Here is a 23,953-nt window from a genome sequence, read left to right on the forward strand (position 1 = left end):
CTAAAATATCTTGGGCCCGCTGCCTTAGTATTGGTTAATCCGCCAGTGATGGCAGCCATGTTATAGAACGATGCACATCGTAAACATCTTGCTGTATTTGTCTTCAGAAAGCAAACTTCTGGACATTGATACAAAATTCAAAAAAGGTTAAAAAGAATAAAAGTTTGATTTACCTCAGCAATTTCTTGCTCCAGTCTACAATCAAATCCAAAGTAAACAGAGGGCCAGAGGACAAAATTTTCCTGTTTCGATGCTTATGTCTATTTGAAGTGGTAAACTGCGGACTCAGTCAATCAAAGCAAAAGACGAAGGAGAAAAGGGCACGGTTTCTTAAAAAATACACCACTATTGAGTTTTGGTGCGCTACATGCTTTTTGTCTTTGTAGAAAAAATTTTTGGTTGAAAAGGTATCTGTTAGACATTATTAAAAACAAGACAACACAGAACAGAACTAAATTTTATTCAAAAATTCATGAAAAGTTCAATTTTTCTCATCGAAGTTAGCCTTAAGAGTCATTTTCTCGTTGTATAATCTCAATATCATTGAAAATTGCTTGTTACAAATTTACTTATTGCATTTCTTTAATTGCATTTCTTTAATCTCTCGTTCAGTGCTTTCTTTCACTACCGAGAATTCGAAATAGCCTTTTGCTATGATAGCAAATGACCTATGTAATGTCACGAAGACACGCATTCTGTCTTCCGGCGAATAGTGTATGTAACAAAATCATTGTTTGCTATTTGAATCAAATTTACAAGCTTGACTTGACTCTTTAGACTAAGAGGAACGTGAAAGTAAGTTGTAGGGGATTTGTTTACGTAGGTCGAGGTTTGAAGAGCTGTCGTCTTGAGCTGAAAAGAAAGTTTGATCAAAACCACTATCAAAATCAAAATCAAAATCTGGTGAGTAGATTTAGACAATTTGGGTAATTTTTAAGCGTTTGTTATACGGTTTTCATTGATATTGATATAAGACGAAAACGGGCTGAAAGCGTGTTCTTACCACGGTTGGCAGCTGCAGTTAATTGCAAAGGGTGGTTGAGATTTCTTAAATAATGGGAATAACACTTTTTAGAACAGATTGCTTCAATAAAGAGAAGTAAGGTACAGAAATAGTATTTTCCATGGTGAAATTTTGATCAGTAGTTAATCTTCAACCATCAATCTTCAATCGTTTATTCTTAAAGACTTTGCAACTAATCTGGAGCATTAAGTCAAGACAATTAAAAAAAAAGAAAATAAACTAAGAGGTAGGATTAATACCGTTTCCACCCAGCGCTCCAGTTTGCTGATTTCTACAAAATGTTGCATTTGGTTTTGGTTCAACAAATCCAAGCAAAGTGTATAGGTAAGCAGGTTTGGCTATTGCTAGAGTGGAAGCGGTGTTAATCATAAACAAGGGATAACAAAAGGCTAACAAAAAAAGTAAAATTTTTTCTAATAAGTCTATACTATGGTCCAGGTGTTGGTGGAGGCCACCTTCACCCACTGACGTGGATGCAACCATTCTGTCACTGATACTTGAATTTGTCTTCTCTCACGCAATTCATAATTTTTTGAAGGTAGGCTATTCCAAATCCAAACTGTTCTTACGAAGAATTGATTTTTGAAGCTTCGGAGTGGATTCATTGAATTGTTTGATATTTGAGCGGATTTCTTGTTGAGGAAAGGACAATTTCTGGAAACGAGATGTTGAGCATGTTGTTTCGAATTTTAATGAAGATTTGAAGGTCATGGATGCAGTGTTGGTGTTGTAGTGGTAGCCAGTTTAATGATTTCATTTCCTGTGTCAACTGAGCGTCTGTACCATAAACGTGACAATTTACTGTGACCCTTGCAGGTCGTCTCTGGACAGCTTCAAAGTTTTTTTGTATGAGGACTCAAACATGCTGATGCATAGTTTAGATGGGGACGGACAATTGCATCGGATGCTGTAACTTTAACACCTGGAGGACACATGTACAAGTTTCGGCGACATAGGTTTAAGATTTTGTGCCTTTGTTTGAGATGTAATTTACGTGCTCATTAAAATTTAGTCTATTATCTATAATCATTCGAAGGTAACTTTCCGACATAGTCTCCTCCAAGCCGTACAAATTTAATTTAGATATATTTCCATCATCAAATGTAGATTTAGCTGACTCAACAACTTTGTCAGAAGAATCGTTTTCCTCTGAGGCTGATGACTGAAACATTTTGTACTCGAAGTTGATCTTTTTAGTTTTTTTGTGGCTTATACGGAGCATTTTGCACTTTTTTACGTTAAAAGCCATCTGCCTGGTGATGGCCCATTGTTGTAATTTGAAAAGGTCTTTTTGTAGGAGGTGCGCATCTTCTTTTGATTTGATTGACTCATATATAGTGCAATCATCAGCAAAAAGACGTATTGTGTTATGGAGGGCTTTCCCAATATCGTTGATATACATCGAGAACAACAGAGGGCCCAGTACAGAACCCTGAGGCACTCCAGAAGATACTTTGCCAAAGTTGTACCTTTTACAAAAACTTCCTGAGTTCGGCTGGTTAGGAATCCGCCTATCAATTTGGAAGTCAAATCTGAGATGCCATACATTTAAATTTGGTATAAAAGGCGGTGATGTGGGACAACATCAAATGCTTTGCTGAAATCAAGCAGGAGAACATCCACTTGGCCACTGCCCTGATATAATGTAGATGTCCAATCATTCATAGCCTCAAGTAGTTGTGTTTCCCATGATATCCCTGACCGATAACCATGCTGTTTATTTGTAATAATGTTATATTTATTAACATGAGACCAGATTTTGGGTACAATGCAGTGTTCGATGAGTTTACAAGGGATGGCTGTTAAGTATATCGGTCTGTAGTTGGCTGGAAGGCATTTTGATGCTTTTTTGTCTGTGTACAAACAACTGCATGCTTCCATGCAGAAGGAAGATTTCTCTTATTGTAGGATTGGGTAAATAGATGGTGATTTAATCTTCTTGTCTCAGTTGCTGTCTCTTTAAAGTATCTAGCAGGAAGTTTGTCTTGATTAAAAGCTTTTTCTGGATTGATGCACGAAAATAATTGTATTACTCCTTCAAGACCAAATATGATGTTTTCCATACTGGGGTATTATGGTGACTGTTGGGGTATATATGTTTTCATTGGTGAAAATAGACATAAACTGCTCGTTCAAGGCGTTTGCTTTTTGGAGATCTGTTGATGCTGGGGTCTTGAAAGTAGTTGATAGCGTTGGAATGCCTCTGTTTTCTTTTCTCAAGCTTTTTATGTATGACCGGAATCTTTTAGGGTTGTCTTTCAGGCTTGCACCAACTACATCTTTGATGTAAACGCTAAAGCAGCTAGCCTGGTTTTCAAATACTCTCAACAAGGAAGTTAGTAGTTTTTCCATTTTCAAATTAACTTTAAAGGCATTGAGTCATGGTAAATAGGAAGTGTATACCCAAATTGCAAAAATTACTGAGTCATTATGATAGCTTCGCTTATCTGATTGGCTGTCAAGCAAACTGCACACGTGATGTTGTAAGTGCTCTTTGTTCCGCCGTTTCTAAAGGTTCTTTCTTTTTCTCTCTTGCTCTCTACAAAAGATTTCGAAACTTCTTCCCCCATTTGTACCTTTCAAATGCCACAAAGGCTTTTCAAATGCCTTTCGCTTTCGACAAAGAATGTCTGATCACATGAAAACAAACTTATTACATGGAAACAGACAAACCCCCCGCGGAGAACCAGTATGCTTCTTTTCCGTTTTCTCGAAATTTGCTCGAGTTGGCCAAGGAAAGCACCTATAAATCAATAAATGATTTGATAGCACAGCAGAGCTTGTTTGGTTCCGCTGGGGTTACTCCCATTATGACCTAAGAGGGGGGTCCAGTCAGGGTCAAGGAGGGCCAAAGCTGAAATGTTAAAAAATTACCCTCAAATGGTAGTGTTTTTTTACAACTGGTACTTCTTTGACAAATTTCTTCGCCATTGATTGTTGTTGATTCGGGAAAAATTAAATATTGTTCTTTGTCTATAATAAATCGCAAGCTAAACTAAGCCGTTATGTTATTGTCGGGACTGGGCCATTTGGTAGCCATTAGGTAAGACATTCAAACTGACTGGACGCTCCTGTCAGGTCTTCATTGGAGTACCCCTCTTTGGGTGTTTAGTTGAGAAACGGACCAAAAAAGGAAAGGAAAGTCAAGGGTTTTCTGTTAGACAATCTTAGACTCCTAAATTAGACCCCTTTTCTATATTCCAGACAACATTGCGCCTTTTTGTGATAGTCTTCGTTGTTCACATAACACACTACAACGGGGAAAAATGTTTTTCGCCAATTGCCAATTTTTTGGGCTGATAGCTCTTTATACTGAAGCAAAAAGAAATGGAACCAAATTTGACCCCGTTTCCACTTAAAGGGCCACTCCGGTCTGACAATTTTTATTTCTGAACACGATGTAAGCAGACCTCCTGAAAAGAATCTGTTATTATTTTCTTATATATCTCTTACCGTCTTGAAGTCTTAAACGTCTATAAATTTTTAATTAAGTTGAATTGTTTTTCAACCGTGTTATTGGTGCGCTTCTGATTAACTTCTCAAACAATGTCGGCCTCGTATTTTTGCTGCAAATATCATCGGCTGTCCACGAAAACCTAGCAAAATGGCAAACAGGGCCTAGAAGCGGCATGCCTGTTAGAAGGCCAGACTTTTGTCTGGAATCGATATAAAGAGAGAAGTATCGCTCATCAGTCTTGATATTCTGATCGAATATGAAGTATCTTATCTCACAAATCTGTCTGACAGATCAGTAAAATTTTCAAAGTAGCATATGTTCCAACCCTCCCGATATGACCGGGAGACTCCCGATTTCAGAGCAGTGGCATAGCGTCCGGGTATTCAAGGTATTCAGTGAATACCCTGAGATTTCTCAGAAAAAATATTGATACGACGTATATTTGTAATAACTAAAAAATGTTTTGGGGCAATTGATTCTGGTTGAATTCATTACCTTCGATATTCTACATTTTGTACAAGTACAAAATATCACGAAATTCATGGAAACAACACTGCGACGCATAGAGAGGCTGGGAGATCTTTGAAGATTGAGCTACTTCATGTTGAATAGAGATCGGTCATGAATACGCAGTGAATACCCTAGACGGTACTTTAACCAATCAAAATGCTCCTTTCCATGAATAATATTTGCCGTTAATCAGCTAAAACAACGGTCCTGTACGCTGAGAAATATGCAGCGTACAGCCTCAAAGTTGGTTCAAAATAGTCTCGTTTTGAGATCGATATAAACAGATAATGGACGTCGGAGCGGTTGGAGTGATGGCGCTGCATCGAAAACAGTAAACATGACTTAATTAAAAAACCATTGCAATGTCCGCATTACTGCTTCATAATCATTCTCTCATTTGACCCCTAATCTTAATCTACCAACAGCAAAGTGGAAAGGTAAGGTAGGCTTCTACATAATACTACACTGACTCAGATCTGTGCCCTCTTGAAATGTCAATTTTGTTATTGCTTGTCAATCAGGGATGCTTCTAATTGTGTTATGAGACGGAATTAAAGTAAATGCAGATAGGCCTGGATAATATCCTTATAGTTGCCTGGTGTATTCAGTTATCTTGTTGGCCTATTTTGTTTGCATTATTCCAGCACATTTATTTGCATTATCGTGCAGTCTCATCTCATTACCTTCGATTCTTTCAAACATTAACTTGTATTGAAAATATCACGATTAGGCCATGAAGAAAAAGTCTAGACTGCATACCACAAGCTATTTATAACTCGTGTAATGCCCTATGTGAATAATTTTGAAACTTTCGAAAGCCCTTTTGTATTAAGGTATCAAGATTAGGTGTTTACAGTTACTTCCTCTTTACATCAGTGCAAATGTTAGAGAATTCAACAACAACTATTGGGATATATTTCGACCAGCAAAATTTTACTGATTTTCAATGATACGTTTTGATTTGAATTACTTTTGATGAAATGGAATTTTGATGCAATGAATGAGTTCGAAGAGTATATTTGCGTTGGGTCCTTTTAGCAAAGTATCGTTTTCATCATAGTAATGCCCTGACAGTGCAGTACTTGCCAACCGAACCAAAAAGAAAAGTGTTAAAGTAATAGATTAAATGTCAAAAGCTAGTCCTTTTAATCGTCCTATTATCCCTCTATTTTCATCAAGCCCCATTGAGCCACACCCTGCCCCACCCTTTTGTTTAATAGAGAATACCCAGTTGAAAAAGTCACGCTACGCCACTGTTTCAGAGGTCATCTCCCGAACTCCCGACAATTAAAAAATCCTCCCGATTTTTGAAAAAAACTTAATAAAAATAAAAAGCTGGTATAAAATAAAGAAGAATCAAGATCACTGTCAACAGTGCAACCTTTTCATAACGGACGAAACGATTCGATGTATTCACAACATTACAATAGTTACGACATCGGATAAAGCCAGACGCCAAACTGTGGAATTGATTGCAAGAAAACATTTCCTATAAAAATATAATTATGATTGTGCACAGTGGCGTTTTTATTCCCAGAACGTTTTCGGCCTCTTCATTTGCCCCCCCCCCCTCTCACTTTCTAAGAAAGTTCTTCGATATTACTGACCTATTGATTACGAAGAACTGTTTTTCTATTAACATATTACAGACAGAGAAATTAAAGAATCCTGAGCCATTTTGAGGCCTCAGAAATGACAAAATGTCAGGAGCTTCCAGGGGCTTCGCCCCCTCAACCCCTACCGTTGTGCTGCCCTGGGCCCGCTGGAGGGCACTCCCCAGACCCCCAGCTCCAATTTTCCGCTCGCGATGTCTCCCGCTTTTCCTTCTCTACAGGTTTGAAGGTATGAGTAGGGCACCGAGAACAGAGACATGATGTTATGTTGACAAACTGCAATGGAACTTTGCTTTTGATGCAGTCAGTATTGGCAGGCCAGCTTCCTGATTTTTTTTACAAATGGTATCGAGGCTGAGATGGCACATTAATAACAATTCAACAAATGCACAATACACCAATTTGACTTACGGCCTCATTTTGAAAATTTCCTTCAAACTTAATTGAACGACTTTTTTAATTTAAGCTCATCTTTGGTTTTATCGCCATAATTTTAGGCCGGATAAAATTTTTCATATTGTTTGTGATTGTATTTTAGATTTTACTGAGAAATTAAGTTAGAGCACTTGTAAGGGGTTTGACCGCAGAAATCATTCTAAGTGAGACTTAAACCCCTTAGTCACCAATCACGGTCAAATCCCTTATATATCCAAAAATGCATGAGGAGTTTAAACGCCTTGATTAATCGATCCCAAACAGTATACATAATTCCACAAAATCCAATTTATGGAATGTGCGAGACTGCGAATTTGGCCAACTGAAAGATTCTCTGATCAAGGATATGATTATATTGGGACAAATGACAAAATCCGACAAGAACGCCTGCTAAGAGAGCCTGACATAGACTTAGACCAGGCAATTAAACTAGGCCAAGCAGCTGAGGCTACACGCAAACATGCACAAATTATCCAAGCTTAAAGCGATTAAAAACCCACTTCTGCAGTCACCAAAACAGGTAAAGACAGAAAAGCTTCACATCATCAAAGGGCAAAGTGCGTCAAAAATTCAGCAATGCATGTTCTGCTACTCACACAACAGGGGCAACTACCTGCATTTAACAAACACTGCAACACTTGTAGTAGGAGAAGACACTTTTCAACCTGCTGTAGCCAAAAAAGAGTAATAGCCATCAAAAAAGATGACTCTGAGCCTGAAGACCTTAAAAATCATTTTGTTGGCGCCGATCATCAAGACTGTTCACCAGCTCCACCAACCCTCAATCTGGATCAAGGCGCTTACATTGTGAACACCCTCTGAAAATACGAATGGTTTGTTCCCATCGAAACAAATGGATCAATCATTCCATACAAGATAGATACAGGTGCCCAATTCAATATTCTTTCTAAGGCTGACTTCCGGCGCATTAAGCAAAAATCTCCACTCCACAAGTCAACTATAAAACTATCAGCATACAGTGAATCGCCATTTTCAGTTGTTGGAAATTTTGTTCTTAACTTGAATCACAAAGGCAAATACTATCACGTACTCTTCGGAATTGTTGACATAGAAGCAACTACCATCCTAGGCCTCACCACTTGTTCCCTTCTAAACCTTGTCAAGCGTGTCTTGCAGGTTCATGACAATATGTATGCCATCATCATCCAGCAATTTCTAGATTGTTTTGGTGAAATCGGAAAGTTTCCTTGCATACACCACATCACCGTAGATCCAGCTGTGCCTCCAGTTGTACATCCGCCTCGCAAATTGCCAATTACCTTGAGAGGCAAGCTAGACAAGACAAGGAGCTCAAAAGGATGGTAAAAATGGGTATGATCAAGCCAGTTCAAGACCCAACTGACTGGGTCAGCATTTTTGTCGTCGTAGAAAAACCCAATGGAAAGCTTTAATTATGCTTAGACCTAAAGGATTATAATAAGGCAATAAAACACCATCATTTCCATCTTCCTATAACTGATGAAATTCTTGAGCAATGCCCAGCTCTTTAACAAGTGTTTTTTTATCATCAATCAAAACTTAAAGAGAGAAACAACTTACTTTATTTGCACCATGCAGTGGGGAAGGACATATAGTCATCTGGTCCCGACTACAGATGGTGCTTGCAATTCAACAGAACTACAATAGTCAATAATAAGTTTATCTCACATTAGGTGTCGGAAGAAATCGGTTATAAATCTAAGTTCTGAACTGTCATTAGGCAGTCTAGAATGCCCAAAAATTTTGGAGGAAAGTTCAAGAAAAATCTATTGTGTGACAAAGTTACTCAAAGTTAATGATTAGATAAACAAAATACAGTAAATAAGACGGGTAGGGCGCTGCTGGAAGTTATTTCAGTTTTCTCTAGCCTTCCAGTTGACAAAATGAATGATATTATTGCCTCCAAAATCAACTTTTTCGTAATATTGTTGAGCCGTGGATTACCAAAAAGGAGTAGTTCACATAGGGCTTCAGAGTTAAAATTATCAAGCTCAAGACCTGGGATTTCTGAAAGCTGATCAAAGAGATCGTTACGCATCTGGTTCTACATGGGGTAATGCAGGAGAAAATTATCATTGTCCTCAATGCCTGTATTGCACGTGCAGATGGGACTCAAAGATTCAAAGTTGTCCCGAAACTTGTGCTCGCGTAGGGGATTGAATCTACCCCGGAGCATAGTTACATCTCACACCACGTGTGTCGCAAATTTTTTAATTACTTTGTTGCCCAGAGAAGTCTTCATTTTGGGCGTTCTGTGCATGATTTAGGCCATGTGACTGCAGTGGGTCCTTCTTTGTCACTAAACTTGATCCTTAGCCCAACCCCAGATTCAAATTTGTGCCCGCTGCCTCTGTCCGATTCAATAGTGCGATTCAATGCTTGAAACTTTCAAGTTGTTGAAAAAACTACTATTTAATAACAACTAAAGAATACCAAATTTGAACCATGTTTGTATATCATACATCATATATGCGATGACACTAGGCTGATAAAATCGCCCATAAGCAGTGGCGAAATGGATTAAGGTTACCTTTAATTTAAAAACTAAGGAGCCCGAAAATTTGCTCTAAGTTATTTTACTCTGAAGCTAGTGTTCTGGATATAATAAACGAGTAGCCTGTATGAATCATCAGTGTAATTGAATAAAATGTCTTTTGATTAGTATTATATGTTTTGTCTACCGTATTTCCTCGAAAATAGGCCGACTCTCGAAAATAAACCAATTCAAAATAGCTTGATATTTTACCGAACCACGATCGATAAGGTCAAATGTTAGGATTACATAACTTTTCCATTTATATTCGCATTCTTAGTCAAAACTTATATATGAAATTTTGGATTCAAGTTGCAAAAATCAATTTCCCTTCTAGAGACACATACTTTTATATAACCACGATATATAGATAGGGCGCAAAAATCGTCTTGGCCACCCCAGGGGAAACATAGCCACCCCACCACTGAATGTTGCACTTTTCTCCCTGGTGGAGAAAAGTGATCTTTTCTTGTCCATTCCCTGCCCAAAACCTAAAACTGCTTGCACCTTGAGCTAATCAAGCTATATCTAAGGTTTTGGGTTTTTATTTTGGTTAGGGGAAGCAACTTGTGCCGATGCACCAACGGCCCAATGTTGCTCCCTGTGGTGAGGGAATGTAGCCTCAAGACCTGATTTGATAAGGGACGTGGCAACGTCTTCTGAGAGAGCTATTTTTCATCAAAGAGAAAATATTCCTCTGTTGATATTTTCCTAAGTAGAAAATTAATGATAATTAATTAACACCAACTATTTACAGTATACAATATATAATAAAATGGAAAAGGTTAAAGAATTTCAAGTTACGTAAAAATGTAGCATGTGCAGTTGTTGTCATCCCAGCAACGTATTTCTTTTTAGAGTTTCATCAGAAATGTCGTCAGTTTTTGGTCACCGTTAAGAGCATTCCAAAACAGACAGGGAATTATAAACAGACAAAACAGACACCGCTAAATGACAGGGAATTTATTCCGTAGTGCTGAGAATTTACTGAAGGGATTTTACATAGTCCCTTTGTACGAAGGTTGTAGGGAACATCTTTCTTAACAAAAAAATTCCCACATGTACTCTGGATTGAGATATTTGAATGATTTGTAGATTTCAACCATGAGGATTTGTAGGTTCTTTTTGTGTGTCGTCTTTATTTTACCTCTATCTAAATGTTCCTCAAATGTGGATTTATAGTCTTCGTATAAAGTTTTGAGTTCACGCTTGTGAGTCCTATTAATTTCATTATTTGTAACTCTGCTATAAATAGCCAGATCCGAGGGCAATATGATAAATTCGACATGACTAGAGAGTTTGAAAGCAACTTTTGTTCTCTTAGATATGGTTTAATCTTCCAAACGCATATAGTTTAGGGTTGACCCACACGAGTTTCAAATTTGAGTGAGTTGTCGATGTTGGCACCTAGAAATTTTACTTCTTCGCTTGATAGAGTCAATTGGCCATTTATGTTAAGGCATAGTTTATTTTTGCTCCTGAGTCCCAAGAACATTAAATGAAATTTTGATGGATTGGCACTCATGCCGTTCAGTAAACCATTGCATTAATCCCTGTATGTCATCCTCTAGTTTAATCATGACTACATCTACAGACGTATTACACACGTAAATTGTGGTGTCATCAGCAAAGATATAAATCTCTGATTCAAGTTCCATATAGAATAGGTCGTTTATGAAGAAGTTTAACAATAGTGGTCCAAGAGCAGACCCCTGTGGTACACCAATAAGGATATGCTTTTGTGAGCTAAAAGAAGAGCCTATTTTTATCCTTTGTGTTCGGTTTGTCAGGTAACTATAGACTAGTTTTAGAGCATTTTTCTTGAACCCATAGGCCTCTAATTTTGCAATCAACAGTTTGTGGAGTATACAATCGTATGGTTTTGATAGATTCGTTAGGATTGCCCCTACTGTTCCTGACATATCAAGACACTTTTTCCAAGTCTCAATAACTTGAAACAAGGCATGTAAAACGAGTAAAGATTTCCGGAAAAAAAATTCGCCACAACTCTTAACTCTCGACTAACTACTTCTAACTTTATCAATTTATGAAAATCTCAGAAAAATATTGGACTGAAGTGGCCCTTTAAGTAAAAAGAACGGAACTTTCAGTGGAGACATGCACAGTAGCGGCAATGACATCTGACACTTTCAGAAAGCCTTGCCCCAACCCCAGGTTAGGCCCCTTTTTTGTAACCAAAAAGTTTCATTCCTGACCGTTTTTACGCTAGAAAAAACAAGCACGACTTGGGAATAGATAAAAAGATTTTCGCCTTTTAGCGAAACCAGAGAAGAACGGAACCGTCCCCAAACTAGCACGGAACCAAGATGCCTAGTGTAAACGCTTATCTTCGCTTTTTCACGCACGGAGCCAAAGAGTTTCGTTCTATTTTTATTGTAAAATAGGTCTTAAATCTTTATCTAACTTGGTATAATGATTATGAAGTTTTTTTATGATGGCGATTGATGTGTTGATTCCATTTTACCTCTAGATTCTGACATCAGTTTGTAATGGAGGATTCGACTGAGTTAAAAAACGGCATAGACCATTACCAAAGTCATCAGTACAAAAAGGCACAAATTGCCCTTGCCAAAGCAGTTGAAACTGCCATGCGCGATAACGACGAGGAAACACTTACTAAAGCATTGCTTTGGCTTGCTAGAGCTTTGGCAGGAGAAAATGACTTCTTGGATGCAGTAAAGTGCCTTGCAAGAAGTCTGGCGCACGTAGTGAGAGTTGGAGATTGTGATTTTAAGCTTGAGATTGCACTCGAGCTTGGCGTTACCTACACGTCGTGGAAAAAAACGGACGATGCGATTAGAACATTGTCCAATGTTCACAATTATTTGAATAAGCTTGAAAATTATCCAAATGACTGGATGAAACAGCTTGAAACCAAAACATGCTATTTTCTTATAATAGCATTTTACATTCATGTTCAATCTCAGTGCCCAATTGAAGATAAGGAAATGGATATCAGGTCACTTCTTTTGTCAGTCAAGGATAAAGACCTTCGAAAAAAAGCTGCTCTTTACGCTTCTCTTGTCTGCATTAAATTGGAGAAATTCAACTTGGCCATTCACTGCCTAAATGGCGTCTCCTTCGAAAGCATTAAAACACTGCAGCAAGCCACGTCAATTATTATGGCATATGCAAAGAGAAAGTGCAGTGTAAGTTAGTAAAGTTAAATCATAGATTGCTTTATTAGGAAATAAGGCAAACCGGGATTATGGTTGCTCATTGTACTTGTTGCACATTCAAATGTACTGCAAAGATAGTAAATAGTATACCAGTTTTATTGTATTACTACTGCCCTGCAATATTTGAGTTTTTTGGCCGACTCCGAATTGAAATAATTTTTCCAAATTTAGAACTGAACCACAAAGATTGGAAAAAGGTTATCATTGCTTGAAAAATAGCAACAAAATAAAGTTGAACAAACTAAAATTGATATTTGTTCTTCAAATTTTTTCCCAGACCTATTTCTTTAAGTCAAAAAACTGCGGAAAATGCATAATACTATCAAACAGAAATTCTATCGACGGTGATGTTCGTGCTGGAACAAGAAAAGACGAGGATACATTGTGTGAAACTTTCAAGAAGCTTGGATTCTCGACATCAATTTATCCTAACATGGATGCGAATATGCTTGTGAGCGAGTTGGAAGACACTGCGAATAACTCGCAACTGAATCACGATGCACTTGCGTGCTGCATACTGTGTCATGGGTCGTTGGGCGGGATCAAGAGTTGGGATAACAGATTTATTGCTGAGCAGGAGTTGAGAAGGGTATTCAACAGCAGACGTTGTCCTAAATTGCGGGGAAAGCCTAAATTATTCTTCATTCAAGCATGCAGAGAAGACAAACCGACGCAGACAAGAAGCTACATAAACGAAACGAATGAGTTCGATTCTGCGTATTTTGATGATACTGATTATAAAAGGGTAGAACCAGATGGCCCATATTCAAGGGAGGGTACGAATAATTTTATAATGCATTTTTATAGCTTTCCTGCTACTCATAAATGAAAAAGGTTTGCAACGTAAGGGAAAATGCTTCTTTTTTTAGTATTATTTGCTACTCTAATCTTATGTTTTTATATATTAAGACAGCTTTTGATCTGTATTCTTTTTCTTTCCAGAGTTTCCTGTCAGAATTTTAAGCACAGCAGACTTTGAGTTCTTGGAGCCATGTGTTAAAGGTAAATGACCGATTGTTAACTTAAAAGCGAAAGTTAAGAGTGTGCTCCAAGTACTTGTTTGAGTTTTTTAGATGTTCAAGTTTCATGTACAAATACTTCAAGATTTGTAAAGGTGCTAAACTGTCAAGTATTCATGGCAAAAATTTGTTCTTGCAAAGCTATTGCAGCATGAAAAAGACCATTTATTCTTGGTGTCTTGAATGTTTTCCTCCGCATTTCCAAAGAGCTTCAGGTCTTTGGCTTCCCAATGACTGTTTTTAAATCAAGGCATTTGCCTATCGTTTGCGCTGAAACTTTTTCAACATGTGATATGATAATATATTTATTCCTAACAGACAGGGATTCCACCCCTACCGTCAAACACCATTCTGCATTAAGTAATGTTAAAACATTGCAAAATGTAATGTAAAATGTAAAAAAATGTAAATGTCGTTCGAAGATTTTACTGATGTTTTCTGTCAGTATTACTAATAGTGGGCTGAATCAGTTTTAGTTATTTTAAATTTCTGATTTCATTAAGCAGTAGCAAGGACATCAAAGTTTAGAGTGACAAGATACAGATGTCCCTACTTTTGGAAAAGTACCCTATTTCAAGCAGTATCATTATAAGAACTTTTGTCTAAAACAAAGTGCTTTTTTCAACCAGTGCCCCTCCAAGTTTGAACGTCTTTTGACGTGCGTAAAGAACGGTGTTACTAAAGCAGCTCCAGTTAGTTGATGCTTTTGCCTTTGGCTGCTCTTCCCATGCCAAAGCTAATTGTTTGATGGTTGATGAGTTAGTTTGATAAACAGTCAAGAGAAGTAGCTGAAAGATTATGTAACCGTTTTTCCATGATTCAGTTTCCCACTAACTCAAAGCAAGTTTTTCTGTATTTTCTACTTTTCTTCTGTAGGGTTACAGAAACAGATCCAATTTTCGTATTACAGAAATTAATATAATAACTTTAAAATATTTGATGTAAAAAACTACTAGACATCTAGCATGAAGTTTGAATCCATATTAAACCCAAAAGTGTATATATTTTTTACTTTGACAGTATATTTCTACTAGCTTCATCAAGATTGTGCCGTGTGCGCTATGCATTAGAAAGTCTGAAAGAAACATGCTATACGACCTTTGTATTATCTTCGAGCGAGTTCAGAAGTACACAGTAAAGTATTGAATAGAAAGCATAAACCAATATCCAACAGTATTGCCAACAGGCTGGCTTGCACATTGCTATATTTCTTGTAGCTATTGTATATTTTAAAGAAGCCATTTCTGTTTTCTTGCAAGAAAGGTACTGACGTACTCTTTTCATGTTGTTATTTTAGCTTATCTCCCTCAACTTATCAATTCCCGCATATTTTCTTTGTTACAACTTTTCCCTTCATTATGCCTGGTTCATAATGCTGACAATAATTTTTTGGTTTCAGTTCAAGCAGAATATTTGAAGCTTTTCCTTCATTCACTAAGTTGCACTGTTGAATTGTAGAGCAAGTAGCAAAGGATATAATGGAGCTTCAAGAATATTTTTACAATGCCAGTGAAAGTCTCCCTGACGATAGTGACTATTTTATTGGTCATGCAACAACGCCAGGTAAGGCTTTGTATCTAGATAATGGCAAAAATCAAAATGTCCGAAACATTTTCATTGGCTACGTTAAAAATGCTTTTTTGGAGATTCTGCGTGACTGTTGAAGATGGTGATCAAAATACATTAGAATTAGATTAATTGAAGATTTTTTCCAGCCTGGAAACATTTTCCTACTGAAATCAGGCTTTAGGATAACGATCTGTGAAGAAGAAAAGTGATCAGTAATTTTTCATGATTTACTGTTTTACTTAAACGAGTTTCCTGGAGCATTTTTTTATGGTTTTGTGGAGGTATTCATTCAAAGGGATATAAAAAACAAGTGCTTTCTTACCATGCTATGCGTTTGAGAATAATTTGACTAGAAGTATTAACAGTGATATATGTAAAAGAACTTTTGAATAGCAATATATTCTAAATCGAAATTTTAATCGTAAGGATTTCTTTGTCCGTCAACTAGGATTGCTTAATCATTACAATCTCCAAGTTTGTTCTTCTTAAAGTTATTTCTTTTCAATTAAGGTGCATTTCTTGAAAGAACTCTTATACAGTTAGTTCAATTACCTGCAGAATGCTTTATCAACTTACCATTTTAGGAAAACTGGCTGTTCGTGATCCAAAGCGAGGCTCGTGGTTCATTCAAACTCTTTGTGAGCACATCGATAAATATGCAAACCTAAACACATTGCCGGAAATTTTCACAATGGTTCAATGTAAAATAGCAGAGGAAGAAGCGTACAAGGTAATACCTGAGATGAGTTCCACATTGCGAAAGAAGCTGAGTCTATCTGACACCACCAATTTGTGAAGCAACAAATTTTCCATATCGTTGAATAGACACATTAAGTAGAGATAAGCTTTGACAAATATAAGCATGTATAATCTCGTGTTTTATCATTTTTGTTTTCCACTGGTTCTTTTTATCGCTTTGCTAGATAGCTGAAAAAATGTCAACCATTCTGCACTAAACATCGTACCCGATGATAAGCTAATGAGTGAAATCGTGTTATCTTATTCTGTATTGCCGCTTCTTATGTTTGGCATTTGGCTAATAATCAGCTTTTCTGCCCTTCAAACGGCTTCTCTTATTGGTCAAATGGCCTGGTCCTTCAAGTTAGGGGTATTGACAGAGGCACCGGAAGTTTCATAATTCGGCGGGGCAGGACCGGTAGAAGGGCACCTTAGGGTGTCAAAGTTTGTTGATCGGGAATCTTCATTTACCCAATGACGAAGCCTGGTTGTAGGTGAAGGCCCTGTCAAGGGCGAAAGGGTCGGTGTTCTTGGGGCTTAGCCCGTACAAAGGAAAATTTTGCGTTGCTACGCCCTAAAGACTCTCGAAAATGAATGCAACACCCATAGAAAATGCATTTGAATCAAGACTAAAGTCAAACTTCATTCTCGTAATTCCTTTCACTCCAACATCAAGCATCAAGGAAGGCTGGATCCAATCCTACTTTACATTAAAACAAATTTTTGTTCTGATGACCATCTACATGGCTTGATATAACTTTTGAATATAACTTCTCTGAACTTACTGCTTTTTCTTTCTTTATCGAAGTTGGTACAATTTGCAGCTATATTGAAGCTAAATAAAGCAAACTAGTTTAAATTACCAACGCTAAATACAATTTAAAGCAACTATAACTTGTGTTGCATACATATTTCTTGTCACATACATGTTGCATACAAGATCACAAGTATTGAACGATGAAATTTCTGAGATTTTTTCTCTAATTTGTGTAAGGTTGGGGAGTACTCACACTCTTTTGTTTATAAGAACCAGTAAATTTAGGTTCAGGCTGACTGTTCTCAAGTTTTTCGAAAATCTTTGGCTGTGAAGTGAGTGAGACAACCTTCATTTGCCGACAAAATTGAGTATTCACCGAAAAAGTGTTAAACTATATTCATTTGCCATGATGGAAGCGATTTAGATTGATATCAGAACGCATGAAATGAACGCCATTTTAAAACAACGAGAATCATAAGTCAACATAATTAGCATAACAATGCAACACAAGGAAACAATGAGATCACAATCTAACACCCTCTCTTGATCTCATATAGGTTTATATATCAAAAGTAATTGTAAAAGCCTTCAGTCTATCCAAAAATATAATGTTTAAATTTCTTCAGTTTTTCTTTACTAGCAGCTTTAGTCAACAAATCAGCAATCATGTCTTGTGTCGGACAGTATTTAATTGTCACTTTACCTGTCTCTTGTGTTAATGGAATAAAATGATAACGAATATCTATGTGCTTTGCGCGTTGACGGTTTACAGGGTTCTTTAAGAGAGCAATTTCACCTTGATTATCTTCAAAAATAGTTGATGACTGACAAGATTCTTTCAAGTCATTAAGCAGCTGAATAAGATATCGACTCTCTTGTACAGCTGATGCAAGTGCAATATATTCTGCCTCACAAGATCACAAAGCTACTGTGGGCTGGTTCTTTTATTTCCAAGAAATAAGTGTGCCTGTATCACTCAAACTAAAGCAATATCCGCTGGTACTTCGCCTATCTGATGAGGATGCCCAGTCTGCGTCACTGTAACCAAGTAGGACTAAATTCTCTCTGCACTTCCTGTAGCATAACTCATACTCTAAAATACCTTTCAAATATCTCAGAGCATGTTTCACTGCTGTCCAATGACTCTGAAGTGGATTGGATAAATTCTGCGATAACTTGGTGACTACCCAACAAAGATCTGGTCTTGTGCATGTCATCGCATATATTAAACTACCAACAGCTTCTCTGTATAGCTCGGAATCACACTTTGACTGGTCAGAGAAGTCAAGCTTCTGCTCTGACGGTGTCATCCTTGGTTTACAATCAGACATTTGAAAATGGCTTTGAAAAAAGCAAACATTTTAAGACATACTAAAAGCTTTTTCGTCTGACACTCCTCAGAGCATAAAACGTCAGAATAGGTTCCGAAAAAAACACGATGGAAAAATATATACCCAGTTATGGATCGAAATAGGCCAATCAGAAAAACAGTTATCCATCGAGAGATTCTTTCAAAGCCATTTTCAAATTCTGTACCGCAAAAAAATTGTTCAAATCAGACATTTGAAATCTCTCAAGGATCCTTGACAAATATTTCTTTTGTGACATCTTTGCAAAACCACCTCCCTGCTCAAAACTCCACACCCAAAAAATATGAAAGTTTTCCCAGGTCTTTCATTCTAAATCTCTCTTGAAGCATCAACTTTATCTCATTAAAAATTCTATTTTCACTTGCAGCAATAATTATATCATCAACCCAAATCAGTAAATATACCATTTTCTTGCCAACTTCTTTCATATAAACACAGTTATCAACTGAGCTTTGAACAAAATTGTTCTCTAATAGATAGTTGTGCAGTAACATATTCCAGTTTCTACCTGACTGCTTTAATCCGGAGAGTGACTTGTTTAGTTTATGCACCAATCTTTCACTCTTATCAAGACTAGGAGTCTCAAAACCTTCTGCTTGATCCATGTAGATCTCACAATCAATGGGTGCATTTAAGTATGCTGGTCTTGACATCCATTTGATGTAAAATTAAGTTATGCTGTGCTGCTAGCTGGCATAACACTCTAACTGATACTATACTTGCAGTAGGAGCAAAAGTCTCTTGAAAATCAATTTCTTTTACCTGGCTATAATCTTTTGCTACAAATCTTGCTTTGTAGGTGATTTCTCCATCTGCTGCACCCTCTTTTATGGTGTAAACCAAGCGACCCTCTACTGGTGTTCTACCATCTGGCAATGTTGTTACTGTAAAAGTACCATTTTCAATAAGAGAATTCATTTCCTCCTTCATTGCACCTTTCCAGTTCTCAGAGTCTGGAGATTGCAAAGCTTTCTGGTATGTCTGATGAAAAGACGAAACTTTATAACAATAGTCAACTGAATTCATTACCTGATTATTTTCAATTTCCTGCTCAGTGATGTAATCACCAAGACGAATTGGTGGTCTCCTTTCCCTTTTAGGATACCTACTTTCAGATGGCATTTGATTATCAGTTGTCTTCACTTGTTGTTTTCTCTGTTTCATCATTTAATCTCTCTAGAAACAACATGGCCTCCTCATAATCAGATAATACACTATCTGTTTGTGTCTGCTGCTCAATCACTTTCTTGATTGGAAATTTCACAACTCTGTACTTCATAACTTTGTTAGTTTCAGGAATAAATACAAGATAAGAAGGACTGTCCTTATCATATCCTAGAAAAATTCCATTTGTATCTCTATCATCCAGCTTACTTCTTTTCTCCTTGTTTGCAAAGCATTCGGCTCTAAATATCCTCATATTAGAGATATTAGGCTTCCTCCCTGCCATGGCATGATATGGTGTCTTCTGCAGACGTTTGTTATAGCACCTGTTGCGTATATAAGCTGCTGCCATCACTGCATAAGGCCAAAATTCTTTACTGATATTCCCTTGTTTCAGCTGGTATCTCCCCATTTCAAAGAGGATTCGCCAGTGTCGTTCAGCAGTGCCATTCTGATGAGAAGAGTTAGGACATGAGGTGTCATGTCTAATTCCATTTTTCAAAAGATAGGAATCAAACTCTTTTGAAATGAATTCACCACCACCATCAGATCTCATGTATTTGACTGTGCCATAAGGAGCTTCATCTGCTAGAAACTTTTCCGTAGCTTTAAATGCACCACTCTTATTCTTGAGAAAATATACAGCTACTGCACCTGTAAAGTCATCAGTAAAAGCAATAATGTATTTGAAACCATCACGAGAAACGGGTACAACTGGTCCATAAAGATCTGTGTGTACTAATGCTAATGGGACTTTTGCTTTGGCATCTGGTTTTCTGCTTCGGGAATCTGCAAGCTTCCCCAATGTGCAAGTATTACAGTCTCCTGGCTTGACACTTTTTTTTACCAGTAACTGTCATTCCATCACCAACATCTTTTTGCTTAATAATGGCCTAGAATTGCATTCCATTTTTTTATATCTCGTGAGTAATTTACAGAATCAGACTCAATATTTATATCAAATGTTTTTAGATAATATAGTCTACCATTTTATCTCTATGTTAAATTCAGTTCCATCCTTGTACTTCAGCTCAGCATGGTCTGGCTGGAACATTATGCAAGCTCCTTTGTCAGTTGCAGCTTGTACAGAGAATATATCTTGAGGATACGAAGGGACATATAGTGCACTTGTCAGAGTAACCTTCTTAGGGTTTCCACCTTTATCTTGGATAACAACTTCTACATCTCCCCGCATAAGGGCAACATTGTTAGCCTTTGCTCCATTAGCTAACTGAATGTGATGCTTAAAAGGATCAAATGTACTATCAAACCTTGTAAATTTCGACTTGTCTGTAAAAATATGACTTGTGGCACCACAATCTACTAGAAGTGAGTTTTGTTTACCAACTTTGCTTTCATCTGTTCCAGTATTCATTGCAAAGACAAATGAATGTTCAACCTCTTATTCTGTTACTCTGTTCGCCTTGTCTGTCCTCCCCCACTTCTGTCTTCGACATGATCTATCATTGTGAGTTCCAGAGCGGCATGTACTACACCACATCTCACTTTTTCGCTTGTCATCCACTGAACAATTACGTGCTATGTGTCCCGACTGATTGCACTTACAACAAACAATGCCACCCTTCTTCTTTGACTGACGGCCTTTTTCTGAAGGAATGTATTTGAGTTTTATGATGGAATCACTTTCAGTAATCTTTGACTTTTCGGTATCTTCGAAGCTTTTGAGGGCAACTTTGAATTCGGTGAAGCTTTGTTTCTTGTCGCTTTGAGTAATGAAAACAACGAAAGGTTTGAAACTCTCAGGTAACTCCTTTAGGACCATGGCAATTAAAATATCATCGCTTACTGTTTCTTCAGCATTCTTCAGTGCCGTGAAAGCTTTTTCTGCTCGTATGACATAATCGGTGACAGATTCTTCGGGTGATTTTATCAGCGAAGTTAATTCTGTATAGAGGGAAATTATACGCGGTTTCCCAGTGCCAGCGTAGTGTGCTCTTAAAATCTTAAGGGCATTTCCTCCATCATCAACAGCATCACACATAATCAACGAGAGGCTCTTATCATCAAGGAACTGTATTAATTCTGCAAACGCCTCTTCATTCTTCGATGGATTTACATCTTCATCGGAAAGGATCGTTGTCTTTAAATTTCGAAGCTTCATATGGCCTAAAAACCTTATCTCCCACTGTTCGTAATTTCCTTCATTTCCAACGAAAATAAATCATGTAAAATTTTCCAAAGCCAATTTTCCAAAAAGATAACATCTTGTATCAAATATAATTTCAAGGAAATTTATCACTGTTTATTCTGATGGACATATGTGATTTTTAGGCGGAACCCTTAAGAAATCTTTGCTGACCACGCCCTTAAATTTATTACCTAGAGGAACAGTCCATTAATGATTTTTGATACCACAATTGATATCTCATCTAAGGCAATTGGTAAATACAAGAGGTTGACCGATTACAGATTTGACAAGCCATCTATGATAGCAACATGATTGTAGTTCATTTTCCGTCTTTTATCCTTTCTTTCTTTTTTCATTCTTCTGTCCAGTTTCATTGTTTTCTTTAGTGGGAAATATGTTTGAAATTAACTTTTGTTTGGATAACTGCGATGGAATTTGCGAGTAGCTTTTATGTTCTCATATATAGTTTGTTTGATTATTTGGTACTGGCTAATTTTGCATCAGGTATTTTCAAGGGCACAGAGAGGTTATAGAGGCCCCTGGGGTAAAACGGGAAAATACAGATTCCCTGCGGGCGAAGCAAGCGGAAAATTTCGGCAAACACGCTCTTCAGATTAACTTAAAGTACATTTCAGAATGATTTCTTGCAGCCATCGTCTTTCGTTTCAAACAGATAAGCATTTCTAGCCATACTTCTGTTACGTTTGATTAATTCAGTTCTTTAAATCGACATCTTTCTTTTATGAAGGTCCTTAGAACTTGAGACCCTAGAAAAATTTGATCACCCCCACTTTTCCCCTCTCTTTGTCACCCTGGGTAGGTTTATGCTTTCAAAGCTTGTGAAAAATGCAGAAAATTTGCTTGCTTTGACTATAAATTGTACTTCAAACAGTACACACTTTTACTGTTTATTACTACACAAAACCGTTTAATCGCTGCACAAATTGGTTATCACTGAACCTCAAAACTAGGTTTGTCTTGGGTGGGCTTTCGGCACGCTGAAAATTTCCCGAGAGAAGCCCGAATTTTCCGACAAGAACGCTGAACGGGGAGGCATTAGCCCCACATGCCCTCATACTTTTCGCCACTAACCAACTGAATGTATTTGTCGTAAAAAAAGTGGTTCAAGAGACTTTAGCATATATGTTAGCTGCTGACGGTTTAAACCTTTTACCTGCTTGGTACTGTACTTATGGTTTGAAAACATGGCCATTAAGATACACCTTCTTGATATGGAAGGTGCAGTTTTCCGCTCTAGCAAAAGTACACAAGACAAATAAAAGTGTATATTTGCCTGCGGAAATGAAAGCCATTTTTCCCTAAGTTAAAGAGCATTTGCTCTGAACAGTAGCATTCTTTTACTTAATTTGTTTCTTTTTGGGGAAGGAAAGCATATTTGAGTTGAAAAGGCTCCATGTTAGCAAATTGTGAGACTTTTATCTGCGCAAGAAAGACGTAGACCAAAAGTTGATCTTTAAAATTTGCTCGAATTTTGTTTTTCTGAAACATTATAAGAAATTCTGGGATGCATGCTCGGTGAACTTAGCTCCATTTGACTTGCATTGACTTGACCACTGCCAGTATCTTCCCAAAGTACGACTTCTTTCTTCGTTAGCAAGAGCTATTTCCTGATGAAGATTGCTTGCTTGAGACATCAGTTGAAGATGCAAAACAAAATGAAGTTGGAAAGCGTAGACTAGAAAAATCGAAATCAATTTCAATACTGATACAAGTGAATTATTTCTCGCCATATTTGTTTTGGTCTGAAAAATCAATCCTGCTGCAAAATCAATCTCTTAAAATAAGCAGCAAGCATATCTTCACAGAGATGACCACATTCAGTTGGCTAAGACCTTAAAATATCAAACTTGCATGCTTCTACTTGACTCGCACTTTCGTCGTTCTTTTCAGAAGTTTTAGAAGATGTATAAAATGGAGGCTCGTGACTTTGTCTTATAGACTAGGCGGAGAATAGGGGAATGGTCGCCTGAGAGCGAAATTTATGAGACCAAGTGCTTTGGTCAATTCGAGGGTGCTGATTTTGAAAACCGATGTTAAACAGGGTTTTTGGGAGGCCATCAGCCTGCGTTTTGTGTTTGAAATCTCGTTTCTGGGTATATGAAAGTAATCAATGAAAATTAACTTACACGGAAATAAATGGAAGTCTTAAAGTTTATTAAGCATACTTCTTGCGCATAAACGCTCAACATTTATTTAAAATCTGTTAAGGGGGGACAAAAGCCTCGTTTCCACGAGAAAAATGCGTAATCAATGTTAAAGAAGCGCCGAAGATCTCTAACTTGCTGTTTTCAGCTGTGACAAAATCACTCAAGCGGAAATACTGGCAACAGGAAGATCTCACATAAGGGCTCAGTACGAGAAATTGCAAGGCGGACTTTTTCTTTGCAGGACTTT

At 37.4% G+C, this 23,953-nt stretch overlaps 1 protein-coding gene across 2 annotated transcripts; it reads left to right on the plus strand.

Moving 5' to 3' along the window:
- Positions 1-747: 747 nt before the first annotated feature.
- Positions 748-16,349, plus strand: LOC135688520 (caspase-8). 2 transcript variants are annotated; one of them, XM_065205398.2, is made up of 7 exons: positions 779-903; positions 1,841-1,980; positions 12,064-12,742; positions 13,050-13,548; positions 13,715-13,774; positions 15,250-15,354; positions 15,945-16,349. In XM_065205398.2, exons 3-7 carry the CDS (start codon positions 12,083-12,085, stop codon positions 16,154-16,156), a joined length of 1,536 nt encoding a protein of 511 aa, XP_065061470.2. In that variant the 5' UTR covers positions 779-903; positions 1,841-1,980; positions 12,064-12,082; the 3' UTR covers positions 16,157-16,349. The 2 variants fall into 2 exon arrangements, with proteins under 2 accessions (XP_065061469.2, XP_065061470.2); XM_065205397.2 differs by lacking the exon at positions 1,841-1,980 and having other exon boundaries at positions 748-903.
- Positions 16,350-23,953: the final 7,604 nt, after the last annotated feature.

This window comes from Rhopilema esculentum, chromosome 19, assembly GCF_057945365.1.
Source record: "Rhopilema esculentum isolate cy_ngs chromosome 19, ASM5794536v1, whole genome shotgun sequence".
NCBI lineage: Eukaryota > Metazoa > Cnidaria > Scyphozoa > Rhizostomeae > Rhizostomatidae > Rhopilema > Rhopilema esculentum.

Coding starts and splice junctions, on each gene's coding strand:
- LOC135688520 (XM_065205397.2), top strand. CDS start 12,083: ATGGAGGATTCGACTGAGTTAAAAAACGGCATAGACCATTACCAAAGT. Junction 12,743..13,049: donor ATGCAAAGAGAAAGTGCAGT/GTAAGTTAGTAA, acceptor ATTTTTTCCCAG/ACCTATTTCTTTAAGTCAAA. Junction 15,355..15,944: donor TGGTCATGCAACAACGCCAG/GTAAGGCTTTGT, acceptor TTACCATTTTAG/GAAAACTGGCTGTTCGTGAT.